At 34.6% G+C, this 13,461-nt stretch overlaps 1 protein-coding gene across 1 annotated transcript; it reads left to right on the top strand.

Moving 5' to 3' along the window:
• The first annotated feature begins 1,368 nt into the window (after window positions 1-1,368).
• Window positions 1,369-3,558, top strand: LOC122592733 (pentatricopeptide repeat-containing protein At2g03380, mitochondrial). The gene has a single exon (XM_043765031.1). It carries the CDS (start codon window positions 1,369-1,371, stop codon window positions 3,469-3,471), a length of 2,103 nt encoding a protein of 700 aa, XP_043620966.1. The 3' UTR covers window positions 3,472-3,558.
• The last annotated feature ends 9,903 nt before the right edge of the window (window positions 3,559-13,461 follow it).

The raw sequence follows: 13,461 nt of genomic DNA, 5'->3' as shown, positions 1-13,461 counted from the left end.
TATGATAATATGATAACAATTAGGATTGTTTTTATATTTTTTGATAACAATTATGACTCTTCTAATATTTGTTAATAAGTCATTAGGTTTTCAAATAAATATTTTTTTGTAGAAAATATTTCATATATATGTTAAATTTTTTTTATTTAATTAAATGATTGTAAATTTTAAAAAAATTTCTTAAGTTGATGACTAAAAATAAATATAAATTAAGTATTCAGGGCTAAAAAGTGTAAATTATTGATGGAAAACAAAAAAATATAAATTAATGAGACTTTTTCTAAAAATTAATATAAATATTAATATAATAATATATTTGGATAATGATTATTAGGATTTTTAATTTGTAGTTTATCTAAATGATGACATCATCAAAAGTTAATTTGATGAAATCGAACGATGTGATTGGTTAATTAGTCATTAGTTCAACTGTCTTATAGTATATATTAAGATTGAGTATTTGTATTGCTATGGGGCTACATGTGTAATGTGCCGACAATGGGTAATAGCGTTGGCGGTAACGGTTTGATTATCAATGTAAAAGTAATTGATGTAAAAATGAATAATATAATTATTTTAAGGATTGAAGAATGTATATTGTAAATAATTTCATTAAAGACATTACATGTATATTAGATGAAAATATTAAAATTAGCTAATAAAAAAAATAATCTGCTTAGTTAAGGGTTATTTAAAAGATATATTAGTTAGATTTAATTTGTGAATTGATAATGAGTTAAAATTACTCGGCTCTTAGTTTCCAATATAGAATAATCACACATTGACATTATTTGCATTGTTATCCATTTTTAATTAATTGTGGGCTAGTCCCCCAATATTATTCTTCTGCCATTTCAAATATACACCAACTAAAACTCCAATGAAACATGAGCATAATTATCCTTGTTTAATTATTTGCCATTAGGCCCACTAGCTGTCCTTTTTATTTTATTTTATTTATAATTACGGAGGTGTCGAGTTCGAGACATAGAAATAATATTTTAAGCTATTTCACAAATAAAGTCTTACAGTGAAACATGTTTGAGTCATGCAGATGGAGCAAAGTTTTATTCCAACTAAATGTGTGCTTTTGGACGGTTTAGTTGAGAGTTTCTCCTCTTATTAGGTATTGAGGGTGAGGAGATTCTCTAGCACGGACCCGGTTATATAACGTAAGCTGAATACTCTTTTACGAACAAATAATCCACGCCTTAAAAATATATATATATATATATATATTTGCCACTACCTCTATACTAGATTGTGAAAGATTATTAGTACCTCAACTGAATTTCGTTAAAATAAAAATAAAATTTTTTTTGACAGTTACCCGCCAACCGTAACAAAGCAAACGAACAAAGTTTTACTATGCTAAAGTTGAAAACTTTATTTCATCGTTCCAAATATTTCCACCCCAAGATTTATTACAGAACCTTAAATTCATTAACAACAGCAGAAGCCCTTCAAAATCTTGACCCCACAATATCTAGTTACTTCAATTTCATCTCATCAAACCCATTATTTTCCCTATTGTGTTCATGTCGAAATCTAAACTCACTCAAACAATTACATTCTTTACTCATAGTAGATGGGCAGTCAACTCAGCTCAACTTACAAACCAAACTCGTAAGCCAATACGGTTCTCTCGGGGACTTACGGAATGCGCGCTTAGTGTTTGATGAAATGCCTAACCCAGATATGTTTTCATGTAAAGTTATGATTAGATGGTATTTTATCAATGATTTACATTTTGAAACAATTGGGTTTTATAAGTGTATGAGGAGATGTGTTAGGGAACATGATGATGTCGTGTTTTCGATTGTTGTGAAGGCGTGTACGGAGATGAGAGATGTGAGTGTAGGAAGGAAGGTGCATTGTGATGTTGTCAAGGCGGGATGTCGTGATGGTTTTGTTTTGACTAGTCTTGTTGATATGTATGCTAAGTGTGGAGACGTGAAGTGTTCGCGGAGTGTTTTTGATTGTATTGTTGATAGAGATGTCGTTTCTTGGACTTCTATGATTGCTGCGTATGTGCAAAATGGTTGTGCTGAGGAAGCGTTGGTGTTGTTTAATAGGATGAGGAGTGGGTTAGTTGAAGGAAATCAACATACTTTTGGAAGCATTGTTTCGGCGTGTACAAAGTTAAGAGCTTTACATCAAGGGAAATGGGTCCACGGGTATGCTATTAAGAATGGGGTTGATCTCAATTCGCATTTTGTTAGTTCTCTTGTGGATATGTATGTGAAATGTGGGGCTATTGGTGATGCTCGATACGCTTTTGATGAGCTTTCTGGTGTTGATCTTGTTACTTGGACTGCCATGATTGTGGGCTATAGTCAAAATGGTTATCCTAATGCAGCAATTGCATTGTTTACCGACGAGAAATATAAGAAAATTTTACCCAATTCAGTTACAATTTCAAGTGTGATATCGGCTTGTGCACACATGGGCAATCCGAACTTAGGTAGATCCATACATTGCCATGAGGTTAAGTTAGGATTAGAAGATACTAATGTGGTAAATGCTCTTGTGGACATGTATGCAAAGTGTCAGATGATTAAAGATGCTCGTTACTTATTTGACAAATTTTCAAAGAAAGATTTGGTTACATGGAACTCGATTATCAATGGGTACGCCCAAACTGGCTATAAAGATGAGGTTACAAGGTTATTTCATCAAATGAGATCAGAAGGCTTTCTCCCAGATGAATTTACATTAGTGACCCTCCTTTCTTGTTTTTCTTCTGCTGGTGATCTTCATGTTGGTTCTTCTGTCCATTCTTATTGCATCAAAGTTTCATATGACGATGTATATATCAACACAGCACTTTTGCATTTTTATGCCAGCTGTGGTGAATTAAAAACTGCCCGTCGTGTTTTTGATAGTATGGGTGAGAAGAGCACAATTTCATGGAACACATTGATCAATGCCTATGGAATGCAAGGGGATTGCAATGGTTCTATTGCACTTTTCAATGATATGGTGAAAGGAAATTTGGATCTTACTGATGCAACATTCACAGTAATTCTATCTGCTTGTAGTCACACAGGAACAGTTGAAGGATGGAAATTCTTTAATATGATGTGTCAAGAGTTTAACTTTGTACCAAAAATGAAGCACTATGGATGTATGGTTGACCTGTTGGCTCGTTCTGGCAAGCTCGAAGAAGCATTTGACTTCATCAAGAAGATACCGGAGCAACCTGATGTGAGCTTGTTTGGGTCATTTCTTCATGGTTGCAGCATGCACTCGAGGTTTGACCTTGGTCAGATGGCAGTGAGATGGATGTTTGACCAACATCCGATCAATGCGTCCTATTATGTGCTCGTGTCGAATTTGTTTGCTTCCGATGGAAGATGGAGCCAGGTTTCTCAAATAAGAGACTTGATGAAGCTAAAGGACTTGAATAAGCTGCCTGGATGCAGCCTGATTAGTAACGACAATTGTACTATAACGCATCATCTGGTCTGAATCATGATGCACCCCTGAAGGTTTCTTTGAGACCTGCAGATATCATCATTGATCTACCAATCTAAGATTGCTTCCAGTCTTTGACTACAGCAGTACAGCAGATATTATAGATGACAGAATGTAGTATCCGGTGTCATCAATCTTTACAAGATCATATCCGAAGTCCTATGAATTCAACAGTCCCTTAGCAAAGACCCTTATAGGCCAGAATTGGGTGGAAATGGCATGGAAATAGCGAAGTTATTTGCATCATCCAGATAACCAGTTATTTGCATCATCCAGATCAATTAAAGCACGAAAAAAATGCTCTGACTTATGTTCAATGGCAAAATCTTTTCTCGAGGAGTAACACAATTGGAGCCTCTTCAGGGTATTGCAAGGAGCCTAAAATGCACATCAGTTCTACTAATAATAATATTAATACTAAAAAGTTAATTGCAATTTCCCGTCGCCTGAAGGTACATTTCACATTTCCCATTCTCTTAATTCAACTTTCTTCATTATACTGTTTTGTTCTATTCAATTTTCCAAATAATATTCACGCACTAATATATGTGAATAAAACAATATTTCCAAATAGTTTTTCACCAAGTATGATTCAGACCTACTCTTTCAGGTGTGTTATCCCCATCCCATCGCTTTGATGGAAAGGCTGTAGTACTAGTTACCTGTGCTACATATAACATGTGTTGTGTCCTGTGTATCATAATATTCAAAGGTTATTGCAGAAAACAAGGAGGGGAAAATAGGTGGGTCGGGCAACAGGTCTCTTTGTGTTGTGGGTCAAAATGAGCCAGGTTGGTTTGACCTGTAACACTTGTTGTCCAATTTTGTTTATTAACTGTCAGTGGATCAGATTTGAGTAAAAGTTGTATTGTTCCATTAAAAATTCTAACCTTTATAACAAAGTGATTCAGGAGGTTTAATGCAATAGAAAGAAGCTTTCATCAACTTTTGGCCCATTTGATCCTTTTTATTTTAAGCTAGGTATATAAATAGCATTAATCAACATCGACCCATTCTAAAAAAATAAAAAGAAATGGGCCCATTCATAAGTGCCGAAATTAGTGCCAGTACTGGAAAACTAAAACTGACTGTCAAAGTTGGGTAATAACACCCAGTTGAAGTGTGATCTCAGATATGGGGTGAATAAAGGGAGTCACTTTTATTGGTTTCTCAGTGTAGAAGAAGTGACATTTTCGTAAAAAAATCAACCATATTTTGCCCTATTTGCAAACATGGCAAGTGCTTAGTTTTTACTGCTAAACTCGTCAAACACGAATGAAGCCCAATTGTCTAGTTAGAACATATTCTTGAAAAACATTCAAAACCAAGTTATAAAACATGAGAGGAAGCTTTTATTTAAAATAATTACATAATCAACCATGATTGCAATCCATTAGACCCATAAACAATACATATCATGGGACAGCTACTAAAATCTTTAAAATATACTTGAAAACCACAAGCATCCAGCATCTTTGTTGTCGCACATCTTTGTTCCGATGCCTTCAAGCAAGAAACCCAGAAAGAAATATGGGTCATGACTCCATTCAGAGTTTAGCCAAGGTATTTGTCCACTCATTCATGTCTTTACCATGTAAACAGGAGCCCAAAGTTACAAGTGCTAAAGGATTCCCACCAAGTTTAGAAACCATACTCAGTGAAAGCTCCCCGTAACCCTTTGCAGGCTTGCCTGCTCTAAATGCATGCTTACTGAAGAGTTTAACAGCCTCTTCGTCATCCAACATCCTGACATTGTGAGTTATTATTTCCTCGTCAGCCTTCGCTAGATATTGGTTTCTAGTGGTGATTATAATTCGACTCCCATCACCAAACCAGTCTTGTGATCCTGCTAACATCTTGAGGTGGTCAATGTGGTTAACATCATCAAGGACTATCAGAACACTGTTATAAGTTAATCTTCTCTTCATCATTAATGTTCCTTGCTCAATGCTCTCTAATCTCACTTCTAACTTCAAAATGTTTGAGAGAATTTTCTCTTGTAACATTTTCAAGCCATGCATTCTTAATTCTGCTTGAACATCCTTAATCATGCAGCAACCTTCAAATTCATGTTTTATTTCGTCAAAAATAGAAGATGCTAGAGTCGTCTTACCACTGCCCCCCACCCCGCATATACTAACCATACGCACACCACCTGACCCAACTTCTAGTATTGATCTCAACCCTTGTTTGCGGGTCTCTATTCCGATTAGGTCTGCACTAACATTTGTTTCGATACTTGCTTCCAAATTTGGCATTAAGCTAAGCAATTTAGATAAAATTGTGCTGCCAATCTCTTTGATTGCATTTGCCTCATTCCTGCACATTGAATAAATGGTAATTAGCTCATATTCGTACAAATATGTCATATAATACGTACTACTTTACTTTCCCACAATTTAAATATATAGATCAAGTATATTGCATCCTTTTACAGCAGAACTTGACGAAAAAAAGTCAAATAACACAAGGCAAATAAGTAATACCTTTAGTAGTTTAGCTTTACAAAATTTTCATAAATAAAGAAAATTTGCAACAATTGTCAAGGCAGTCTCTGAATAATTTTATTAAATAAACAATGAAGGAAGAAGAAATTTATATATATAGTAGACTATTTAATTAAAATATATATATATATATATATATATATATATATATATATATATATATATATATACAATTACCCATTGGCAATGTCCTTGAGTTCCCATCCAGCAATGCTACCTGCATCAATGAGTGCTCTTCTCCATGACTCAACTTTCTCATTATTCGCCGACTTATGCCTGGAAAAAGCTTTACCAAATTTTCCTTTCTGTGTTTTCACGTCCAATGGATCCACACCATAAAATACAGGGATAACCGTTTGGCCTCTCTCCTCCTTGCATTTCATAATGTAAACAAGTTCATCCAAACACCAATGTGAATCGGGGTAATTTTCAGAGAATACGATGAGAGCAATACGGGATTCTTGTAAAGCGTTGCACAGGGATCTTTTGATGGCCTTACTCCGGAAGAGTGATACGCCATCCTTGTAAACTTTTATATGTATTCCTTGGTGATCAAGACCACGGTAAAGATGATCCACAAATCTCTTGCGGGAATCTTTTCCTCTAAAACTAACAAACACATCATATTTCCATGACTCTGGAGAAAAGGCGGGAATGGAATGAGTTGAAGATTCTAATGACCTGCAGCAGTCCAGTTATATTCGGAATTAATATAAAAGCATGTTTATTATATATGGTCATAAGAAAGATTATTATTATTAGGAAAATATGTAATCATTTTTCTGTCTATAAATGTTCATATGGCCCATGGATGAGGCAAATGCGCATCCACTAATATATAACTCAAATAAAGATATTTATGGTCAAAGTCGAAAAAAAAAACTTAATCAGTCAAAATATGACAATTAAAAAGGGAGTAATATAAAGTTAGGAAAATAAAAAAAATTGACATTATATTCACACAAGCTACTAAACAAATAAGTTTTTTCTAGTTTCGGTAATCAGAAAATAGTGAATCTTTTTAATCAAATAAGGTTTTTCTAGTTTCGGTAATCAGGAATTAGTGAGTCCTTTTAATTAAATGTATGTTGGTAAAAATAAGGTTTTTCATATACTATGTCGTTTAACCGGATATATCGTGTTTGACCATTTCCTTAGCCACATCAAGGTGTTTATATAGAAATCTTTTAAATGTAAGACCTTCTGTGAAAAAACGAAACGTCTAACCAATCCTGATGTTGGTTTTATTCACATGTGAAGATGTCACACGTTTCAAACGTATCATTTACTTTGGTAGGTTAATTATGTATGAAATAAAATATCTATTAATTTCTTTTTTCTTTAATTGATAATAGATACTACAAAATTTTGGACCCCGCGTTGCGGGGTCTCAATTCCTTTGTTGAAACGGTTCGTTATTTTAGTATATATGCCGTGAATTTTCAACAGCTTAATTAACTATAATTTTGTCATTAATATGTTTGTTTAAAAGTATGCAAGAAAACAAAACGTAACTCGTAGTAGAAACCTGAACGGGATGTGATATGACAAAAATATCAATATATTAATTCAGATATCAAGTGGATGCGATATAGCAAAATGCAAGTAGTGGTACGGGGTGTATCACAATAAGGTTGAATGACAAATAAAAAGTGTGAAAAAAACAACAGAAGTAACCCGTAATAAAAAATCCGAAAAGGAAAAACAAAAGTAAAAAAGAAAAAGACATGACAAAATCCGAACAGGATGCAATATGACAAAATCCAAACTATAAGAAACGTGCGATGTGTCACTTTATAACCGATGCCACGTGTCAAGTTTTAATAAGCATGGTTACTATTGATAACCATGCCAAAAAAAACGAAAGAAAAAAACTCCAAATGGGATCCGTAATGTCAGAATCTAAATAGTGGTGCGGGATATATGATAGAGATCATATAAGCAAAAAAAAAGGTATCAAAAAACCAAGATAAACCGAAAGATAAATAACCTTAAAGAAAATAGAAATAACAAAAGAAAAATAAAATGTTGAGTAAAAGTTTCCAATATATTATTTGGGAACACAAAAGCCAAAAAACTATGATGAACACCAAGAAAAAACCCCAAACGGATCCAAAATGGCAAAATCTAAATAGTGATGTTGTGTATACGATGAACCAATAAAAAAAAAACACAAAAGCAAAAAAACTATGTAATAAAGCAACAAAAAACGAAAGAAAAATAACCTTAACGGGATCTGATATTGCAAAATCCGAAAAAATGCGGGGTATAGGTGGACCAATAGAAAGAAAACACAAAAGCAAAAAAAACTATGTAGGAAACCAAGAAAAACAAAAAAAAAGATAACCTTAACAGAATTCGATATAGCAAAATCTGGGAAAAAACGCGAGATACAGGTGGACCAATAGAACAGCGTCACGTGCTACGTGTCACTGTTCATAAGGTTGAGCCTTAATGTATTGTAATGTAATGCGTATGAAAATATGAAAACATATCGGTTTTATCATGATTTAATATTCAAAATTTTATCCTACTCACAGGATCACCTTTTTTATATTCATTTTCACCTTTTTGAATTATGTGAATAAAATCGGACACAAAATTTACAACACAAAATAAAAAAGGCTTTAGAGTTATCTTAAAAAATTATTATATTTAAATAAACTTCTATAAATTAATCTGAAACTAAATAGTAAATGACGCCCAACTATACTTGGGGCCAGAGATAGGAAACCCGGGGAGCTCCAGATTCGATTTTTGAGACGACCGGGCTTTACCGTTAATTCGTCATCTTGCCTGTGGGTGGATGAGTTAGCAATTTTTCCTCGAAGCTGGAGTAACATGGGGTATCTAAAAGCTCCGTACAGCTCAATTGGACCAACTGGTAATGGCTTTTTGCCATTGGGTTATTTCGTATTAGGTGATTCTCTGTTTGTTAAATGTTTTAAAAAGATAAAAAAAAAAAAAAGAAAAATTAATACCCTTGCTGTGTCTCTGTAAGAGTATCAACGTCATCATTAACGTAGTCGCCAAGACCATTGTATACATCATAAGGCCATGATCCACTTGATTCCTATTACAAACAAACAATCAATCAAACAAGAAAGGGATATTGGTGTATCAACTACAAAATTTCGTGGCAATTTTACAGTTATTAATATGCTAAAGATATATTTTAGATATTTCATCTTTTTATACTGTTCAAATAGGGGTGGGATAAATTGCTTTATAAGTAGTTATAAATAAACGTCAATAATCAATACTTTCTATTCTAGCAGTATCAAGGTAGATCATGAACGGACGAACAAAATAAGTTTGAATATAATTAGTTGCTTTGAAAAACGAAAGTAAATTTTTGTGTGGCTGCAGATTAGCCGCCCGAAAATGAAGATCAACTGACTTTCCTCTCCAGGCGACACTCGAATAGAGGCTTAGTTGCCGTTTATTAACTATTTCATATAGAAAAAAAAGTTTTCAGATTAAGTTTCTTCTTGCTAGTTGTTACAATTATAAAAAGTAGCAAAAAGGACAAAAATAAACTAGCTTTCAACAGTTAAACTCTTTCAATAAAACACCAACCTCACTGAAAGAGCAACACATTATCCTCTCGAAAATCAAATTCAACAAGAGTGTAGCTCTATACCTAAGGGGTGGTGAACAAAGTGAGTGTAGGACCTTGTCTTTGTGTTTGTGTTAGATTTACTTATCTAAGTCTTGTTGTCAAAACTTTAGGGACCTATATGTAGTTAGTCTAAAAATGTGTTTAGGCTACAATTGTATTAGTTGTTGAAGTCTAGGGACCAAGTGTGCTATTTAGGCTCTAAAAGGAAAAGGGGATCGGTCATCGGTGTGAAGATGCACAACCATCGTGATGGTTCAGAAGTGCAGTTTTAAGCCCTCTCATAGTCTCATGACAAAGAGTCACGATGGTTTGAAGCAATACAATGGTTCAGGAATAACCGTCACATGTAGGGCTATATATAGGAAGAGGATTCCTTAAAGTTGGCTAGTCATGTTAGCTAAATCTTGGCCTTTGGATTAAAATCAAGGGTTAAGAACTCAAGATTTAAAGTCCATCTTTAAATCTTGACCCTTAATTTCAATCTAAGGGTCAGGATGTTTGTAATCACTTTCCATAAATGGAATATATGTGTTTGTATTTGTTTTTATGTGTCTTTTTCAATGTAACAACTATATTGTTGGTTATAATCAAATCATATTTTAATGTCTGAAAACTAAATTTATTGTCATTGTTATATGAACTCACAACTTACTAGTTGATTGTGAAGAGCTTTCTGTAGTTGTTGCACGACCTTACTCATTGTTGGACGTTCTGATCCAGTCTTCAAACATTGATACGCAATGGTTGAATACGTAAGTAACGATGTTGCGTCTATCTGACTTTGTATGTCAAAGTGAATGATCTTGTGTAATGTTTGTCTTCCGTAGTGTTTTGTGACCAAAACAGTTAGAAATTGACGCTCGTCCTTGTAAGCTATAATGCGTGTGGGCCTTCCACATAGGACTTCAAACAATACCACCCCAAAAGAGTAAACATCGGATTTTTGTGTGAGACAACCTGTATTCAAGTACTCCGGATCAATGTATCCAAACGTGCCACAAGCGTTGGATATAACAAGAGTAGTCTGCATATTGGCAGGCCCTATTTTTGACAACCCAAAATCAGAAATCTTGGCATTCCACTTGTCATCCAACAGGATGTTTGCACTTTTGACATCACGGTGGAGAATTCTTTGTTGCGGCCCAACATCATCATGAAGGTACTTCAACCCTCGGGCAGCATCTAAGCAAATTCGAAGACGTTGAATCCAGCTTAGATGTTTGTTGCTCAAATGTTTGTCAAGACTCCCATTGCTTTCAAGCTTATAAACAAGTATCTTCTCGTCATTTTCATCACAAAATCCGATAAGAGAGACAATGTTTTCATGTTTATATTCTGAAAGCAAAGCAATCTCTCTTCGAAATTCAACATCTCCTTGCCCATTCTCTGGATCTAACCGTTTCACGGCGATCATTCCATGCTTTTCAGATTTGCCTTGATACACCGGCCCATATCCACCCGAGGCAATACGATTTTCCTTGGCAAAATTGTTAGTTGCTAACAAAATTTCTTGGAGAGGTATCTCAACTACTATGGATGACATTGTGTTTTCATTTATTTATATAACATATATAATAAAATAAAAATGGAACTTACAAAGAAAGGTTAATAGAGTAGCAATCAAAAGCCTATAAGAAACGTACTGAGTAATGGATTTGAAAAGAAATGACCGCCCATGATAAAGAGAATTAATGTAATTTCTTGGTACGTATATCTTGTGTTTAGCAGATTTGAAGATTGACGAACATTGGTGTATCTCAGTAGAAAAATTCAAGATTTAAAGTAGTTGCAGGTTTGACTTTTTAGATAGTGGTGTTTTATCTGTTTTTATATAGTTAGTATAAACAAAACAATTGGTAGTTTATCTTTATATAAACGGAGTAATAACTATTCGTAGTAGTTGCAGGTTTGACTTTTTATAATATTCTAAATTAATACTTTTATAGATTGTCATGTGGGTGTTTCCACCCTGCCACTTGACTCATACATCATGAACCTCTACTTTAAACTATAAATGCATTTTTATTATGAAAGGTTAACAAATGGTTCTTTTTTATACGGTAGATTAGAGGGGCATATTTGTCCGTAAGTGAAATCGATAGGTTTTTAAATTGTAAGTTGTAACTACTGGTTTGTAAAGTGGGCTGATTTCATGCCATATATCGCTAGCGTGTTTAAAAGTAACCATGACTGTTAGAAGCTTTGACTCGTGTTGAGCATGTAAACAACTTATTGCCTAACTTGGATTAAAAAATCAAATTATAATTCACAGAGAATTGATAACTGACCTGTCACTCAAAGTTTCTGAGCTTTTAAGTACCAATTCCGATGAAGATCCTGATGATCGGTTTGACCTTGCTCAAATGGCAGTGAGAAGGATGTTTGACCAGCATCTCCCTGATTTTTCCTATTAGGTTCTTCAGATGGAAGATGGAGTCCGGTTTCTCAAATAAGGGAGTTCGATGAAGTACAACGACATGAGTAACTTGCCTGGATGCAGCTTAGTCCGCAAGGATAAATGCAACGTTTAACTGCATAAGAACAAAGAATGCCATCATTGTGATTGCATTTGGTTCTGCTTTAGCTTCTTGCATTTTATTGGAAAGGTCTAATGCTTCATGGTAGTAACCATTGTGATTGTAGCATGAGATAATAGCTGTCCATGATGACGTACAATGACCAGTAACACGATTAAAAAGACACCGAGCACTGTATGAGTCTCTACATTTTCCATACATTGCGATAAGAGAGTTATTCAACATACTATGATCACTGCTTTCGATCTTTTGCATCACTACATAACCATGAACCGACTTAGCTTGCAATCCCAAACCCAACCGACCGCACGCCTTAGCCACACTAATCAAAGTCACATAATTGGGTTCAAACCCATTTACCACCATCTCCCTAAACAATCTCAATCCATGACTAGCCTCCCCATTACGAACATCCATTGAAATAACAGTACTCCAAGACACAATATCTCGTTGAGGCATTTCATCAAACACTCAACCTGCGTAACTCAAGCACAACACTTAACCATAGAATCTGCAACGACATCTGAACAACAGGATCGGACTCAAACCCGTATTTGACATCGAAACTATGCATCAGATTAGTATAAAAGCCAAAGTCTTTATCAGGTTTGTATAATTGAAGTGTGTTATCTGAGGTTCTTGAGGTCCAAATTTCAGTGTGATTGTTGTATATGAAAAATGGATTTATGTTGTGCTGATGTGACAAATTTTTCGATGTGATAACGTTCTAAGAACATGGAATGTGTGATCGGTCCGTTAGGTGTCCTCTACATGGCACGGGCACAGTAACATCACCCCCCGCTTTCGGTCAAAGTGTTACCTCACAGATATTGGGCGAATCCAGGGAGTCACTTTTATTGGTTTCTCAGTATAGAAGCCACATTTTCCTACTAAGTTTAGGGACATGAACCATAATTCATCTCATGTCTTAAGGGGTATAAGGCCGGTCGTAGTAGAGGTTCTAAAATCTCGTCCAATTTGATTCCAAGCTCGTCGAAAAGTGGGTTGTTCGGAATTAAGAACAAGATGGACGAGGAGAAAAAGAGGGAGAGAGAGAATTGTTTTTTATGTTCTTTTCTTTTCTTGTTTTATTTTAGAGAAGAGGAATGCTATTACAAACTCACCAATATATTACAAACTCTTTTTTTACGTGTCACCTGACATGGCCTTCCATGTCATTATTCCATTAACTAATCAACTAACTCTAACTTAACTGTCGTTAATTTTTTTTTTCAATAGCTACGTTCTCTTTCATCCAAATACAAAAATCTCTCTTCCCAAATCCAAATATATAATTCAGAAGGTATATTATCAGTAA

This window comes from Erigeron canadensis, chromosome 1 (genome assembly GCF_010389155.1).
Source record: "Erigeron canadensis isolate Cc75 chromosome 1, C_canadensis_v1, whole genome shotgun sequence".
Lineage (NCBI taxonomy): Eukaryota > Viridiplantae > Streptophyta > Magnoliopsida > Asterales > Asteraceae > Erigeron > Erigeron canadensis.
This window is presented reverse-complemented; position numbering and strand designations above follow the sequence as displayed.

What these genes read in the sequence shown, in the direction of transcription:
- LOC122592733 (XM_043765031.1), top strand. Translation starts at nt 1,369, where the DNA reads ATGCTAAAGTTGAAAACTTTATTTCATCGTTCCAAATATTTCCACCCC.